The following is a 4,900-nucleotide window of genomic DNA, read 5'->3' on the forward strand; positions in this document are numbered from 1 at the left end:
GTAAACTTCGAGTTAAATAGATAACCTGCTGTTCTGCAAGTGGGCCTAAAAAACCATTCTGGCATAATTTTACATTGAATCCACTTTAATTATGTGTATATACTGTTTTCTTTATTTGACAGGAATTGGCTATATTAGCTTGGCTGTGAATTTGGACGTTCTTACATACTACAGCGTCTTTGCTGCCATACCGTTACTCTACCTCTTCCATTCATTGCGTCCCACCTTACCATGGAGCTGTGAGGGTTTAAAGAGTTGGTCATATAACTTTACCGAGCATCAAGTGAGACATGTGAGCATAAATTAACGATTAAGAGTTATATGTATATACGAGTACATATCGTCCCTGGACACGAATAAAGGCGCGAACTCAAAAGTTTACCGCGCAAAAAGGCGCATAAAAAACTTCAGCGAAGAAAAACTCTTAACATGGTTGACGGCGAAGAAAGACGCGTATACTCATTATCGCGGTCAACAGTATGTAAATGCCCCAAGGAGTTTTTGGGGAATGATGCTGAAGTGATAGTCCTTGGCTAGGTATTAATCTATGTCTATGTCACGTCTTTCTTCACCGTCAGCTAGGTTACGCGTCTTTCTTCCCGAAGTTTTTCTTAAGTGCCTTTTTTCGTAAAAAATTTTCTGCAGTGTATACTTTAGATGTGCTGCAGAAAGGCTCTGGACCATGCAAGCGCATGTGGGTTCCACGTATTGCGAGATAGTCAGCCCTTTCGTTGCCTTCAAATCCTTTATGTCCAGAGACCCACCACATTGGCACTCTGTAAAGGGCCCCCAGGCGGTTCAATAGAATTGAAACTGTCCAAAATGTTCATGTTTTTCTAGATGAGTCTAAGGCATTTAACGCTGCTTGACTATCCTATTGTCCTCTTACGAAGACATTCTCGAGCATAGCCTTCGTTTGCGAAGATTTCCGCCAAGAAATTAGTGCGCTATGAGCCCATTGGCAGACTTTTCCAAGTGCGCATACCCAAGCACTCTCGTCGCCCATCTTCGATCCATCGGTTTATCATACTTGGGACCCTTTGTAGGTCGTAGTTATTATCGCTTCACAGTGGACCTTTGTGGGAATTCTGGCCCTGTAGGGCTAGTCAAAGGATAATTTCGGTAGCATAATATCGGTAAGCTTGTTATCGGGATCATCCAGCAATGGCTTGAGAACCTTCAAGTAGCCCCGAAGATACCCACTTTTCATGGTGATTATACTTGGCAATCATAAGGCGCTCCACCAGGCCACCTTTTCAATCAGAATATACAGTGGAGTGGAGGAATGGCTCCTGTGATGGCGCATAGCTGCTGTGATGGCCACGCAGACCAAGCGGTGTATCTTGCTCAACGGGGCTCCCACGCTTACTTGCTTAGCTTTGGCCTCCAGGGCAGTGCCGCATATGTAACAACGGGGTTTACTACCGTATTGAAGACCAATATGTTAGTTTTCGCCGATATCGCCGCAACCTGGCATTCATATAAGTCGGGCAAAGAAACACGCACCCGGTATTCCTAAACTCCAATTAACATTATGGACTTCGCGATGGTTTGATAGAGCTAAGAAATTAACATATGTATGAGAAAGATTTGAGATTAGATTTGCTCTAAAATTTAAAGATTTTAGGCTAGGTATGTTCTAAAATGTAATGGTTTTAGGTTAGGTATATTCTAAAAGTTTAAACTAGTTACAATTAAAACCCACTTACGTATCACCGACAAAAAAATAACGTGAGCACCAGGTAGGTACTCATTAAACTTGATCTGTGTACGGTTTGTCAAAGCATTATGTGATTCAGTTACATAAATAAATAACTTAGGTTACAAATCAAATATTTATTTAATTTTATTTTATTCGTTTTGTCGGAACCAGAACACGAATTTTTCATAACCACTTCGAGAATAGTTCAGGACTAGTTCAGGACAAATTATCCCGAAATGATCCCGAACTAAGCCCAAGCTTGTCCTGAAGTAACCTTGAAAATGTAGTCAACATGTCCCGAAATCATATCGAACAAGTCTTGAAACAGTTCCAAAATGGTCCCATGCTAGTCCCAAAATAAGCCCAAACTGAGCACCAAATACTACTGAACTGGTCCTAAAATGTCGCGAACTATCCCGAAAAGGTCTGGGAATAGTCCTGGAGCAGTCCCGAAATGGGGTTAAACTAATTCTGAATTAGTCTCAAATAGTGTAGAATTAGTCCCGTGATGGTAATCAAGCAGTTCCGAAGTGATCTTGAAATACATAGCTCCGAATTGGTCCTAAAATAATCCTGAACAGATCCTGAAACGGTAGTAAAATGATCCCAGTCTAGTCCCAAAATGTTCCCGAAAAATCGTGAGTTTGTCCCGAAGTCATTTTGAACAAGTCTTAAGATGGCCCGAAATGCTCTCGAGTACTATTTAAAACCATTGAATTACATTTTTTTTCTGGTTTTTTTACAGCTCTGCCATATTTTAAACAATGATACGGCGCCACCGTTAACTAATAACTCCTGGTTTGTCACACACGAAATACCATCGAATTTATTTTTAAAGTAAATATTAATCTCTTCAACACCGTAATTGAACCTTTCTTTCACAATATCGAATTTTCGCCATAGATCTCGCTTTAATCATATGGAATTATTTGAACCCAACGATGACGGCTTCTACATCTCCTGGGAAGTGTTGCTTTGTACGCTACTCATATGGTCAATAATTGTGGCTGTCTTCTATAAATGGAGAAGCATAGAAAAGGTTTTTAGTACATGCATATATATACATAATTGAAATTACCGGTTTTTTTTAGAATATTTAATATGCACTTCCAACTTTGCAGTTAGGCACAGTGCTGCGTTATTGCATATTCGCCACTTTTGATTTGCTCTTCATCGCTGTACTACGTTTTGCTTTGATACCAAAAGATCCTTTGCTTACAATCTATCAATTCTTCATACCACATACGTTCCTGCGTGGTTTTCCGACAGTAAGCCTTTATATTGTATCGGTATTTGGGGTCGGTTGGGGCTGCATAATAGCATTGGCCAGTTTCAATAGATTCCAAACGAAAATCATAGAAAATAGTTGGACTATTTGCCTAGCGCAATTATGTATGTTTTTATCATTTGCCTTTATTATTTATGTGACGGATAATTACTTTGAAGGTGAGTGGTGAATATACTCGTATGTACATTAGGGTGGTTCCAAAAATGCACGTGAAAAAGTAAAGTGTTGATTTTAACGCTCTCATCCGTAGGATTGCTCTGTACCGAAAAAATTATACACCTGTTTTTTTTTATTTTGAAATCAAAAATATTTAGAGGTCGCTCAAACCGCTCAAAGTTTTCCGTGTATTTTATACGGGGAAAAACAAGTTTTAATGGTATAGAATTCTTGAAAATCAATTTGTTCACCCAGTATAGAGCAATCCTAGGAGGTGAGAGCATTAAAATTCCGACTTTGCTTTACTTTGCTTTGGAACACCTTAATGTAAATACATATCGAGGGCTTATATTCAATACCCTCTATTCCTTATTCCTTTTCAGAAATAAAGGATGCATATAATGCGGACAATCCAGATTCCTATGCGTTTTTAAATCATCTATGGGCTCTATTTCTGTCCACGGGCAGTGTAATGGCAGAGATGACATGGCCAAGTCTATGGTGTATTTTATTTTATGCAATGCTGCTATTAGCGGCGTTAATTACCATGGTGAGACATTTAAGCTTGAACTTATACTTATACTTATACTTATACTGCATACATCCTTTACTTGCAGGTGACCAGCCTACTATCAACTCTGCAGAGCATCTTTGATGAATTTGAAGAATTGCGTGCGCGCAAAACTGAAGTAACTTACATTGTAATCGGCCTGTTAGCCTTTTGCTCGCTCTACACTTGTACTAATGTACCGCTAATGAGTATTTAAAATTTCTGAATTTAGTCTATTTGCTTTAAATCTTCCAGCGCGGTGTCTTTTTCCATATCATCCAACGATACGCTCGTCACACAGACTGCCCTCAATCTTTTGTTATTCTTCGTCGTGCTGTGGGTCTATGGGCGAGTGCGTTTCCAACGCGATATTGAATTTATGTTAGGTCAAACATTTTCAACATGGAAGATTTATATGCTGCGCTTTGTTTCACCTCTGTGTCTTATACTGCTATTGGTAAGTGATCTACCAACAGAAACTTTAGAATAGATATCACTGCTGGAGGAGATAAATGGAGTAAAAGATAAAAGGTGTAGGCCTCGTCTTCCTAAATATATATACCCCTTTTGACTTACGCAGACTTGTAGTTTCTAAGTAAACTGATCTTGGTACATTTGATCCATCCACTAATCATCTCTACTTACAGTTAGGAACACTATTCATAGCTGTGGTGCATCACGATTTCGGTACGATTGTTCTACAAATCGCTGCGCTTCTATTTATAGTCCTACCATGGCTGTATGTACCGGGTTATATGATCTATATAATGCTACAAACCACGGGGACATTCAAGACGCGTTTTAAGCGCTGCCGTGGACCGACAACGCTATGAGGAAGCAATGCGCAATACAGATGCGACACACCAATTGAGTCATGATGAAACGGAGATTTAGTTTTAGTGAAATAACAATATTTAAATTTAAAATTTGTAAAAAAGAAATGTTCAAATGATATTAAGAAATCACATGTCGAATATAATGTTTAAGAACTTTTTAAAACCCTGGGCTAGTGGTACTATCCAGGTATAGAGGGGGTATACTCTCCACACTGCATCAATACATTGTAAACATATCTACTACCCTGATAACTGAATTGTTTGCGGCTCTATAAACAATCGTAGTGCTTAACAGTCTAGTATTATTGGAAGTTTTGACTACAACCTTATTTAAACGGATCACTAGGTACTTGGCTAAACTGACACCA

General features: G+C 39.0%; 3 protein-coding genes across 3 annotated transcripts in view; 2 read left to right on the plus strand and 1 right to left on the minus strand.

Moving 5' to 3' along the window:
- The window catches only part of LOC118740661 (sodium-dependent serotonin transporter-like), a gene marked incomplete at its 5' end in the record, with an annotated part of 21,898 nt that extends 17,199 nt beyond the window's left edge, over positions 1 to 4,699 (plus strand). The window contains 3 exon segments of the mRNA XM_036472274.1: positions 3,764 to 3,897; positions 3,952 to 4,153; positions 4,344 to 4,699. Coding sequence (XP_036328167.1) covers positions 3,764 to 3,897; positions 3,952 to 4,153; positions 4,344 to 4,529 — 522 coding nt within the window. The 3' untranslated portion in view covers positions 4,530 to 4,699.
- Positions 1 to 4,900, plus strand: part of LOC118740647 (CD109 antigen) — a 158,186-nt gene that overhangs the window by 116,723 nt on the left and 36,563 nt on the right.
- LOC118740651 (golgin subfamily A member 6-like protein 22) overlaps positions 1 to 4,900 on the minus strand; it is a gene marked incomplete at its 5' end in the record, with an annotated part of 500,945 nt that overhangs the window by 65,683 nt on the left and 430,362 nt on the right.

Source organism: Rhagoletis pomonella, unplaced genomic scaffold, assembly GCF_013731165.1.
Source record: "Rhagoletis pomonella isolate Grant_MI unplaced genomic scaffold, Rhpom_1.0 Rhpom_scaffold_00006, whole genome shotgun sequence".
In the NCBI taxonomy this organism is placed as follows: domain Eukaryota; kingdom Metazoa; phylum Arthropoda; class Insecta; order Diptera; family Tephritidae; genus Rhagoletis; species Rhagoletis pomonella.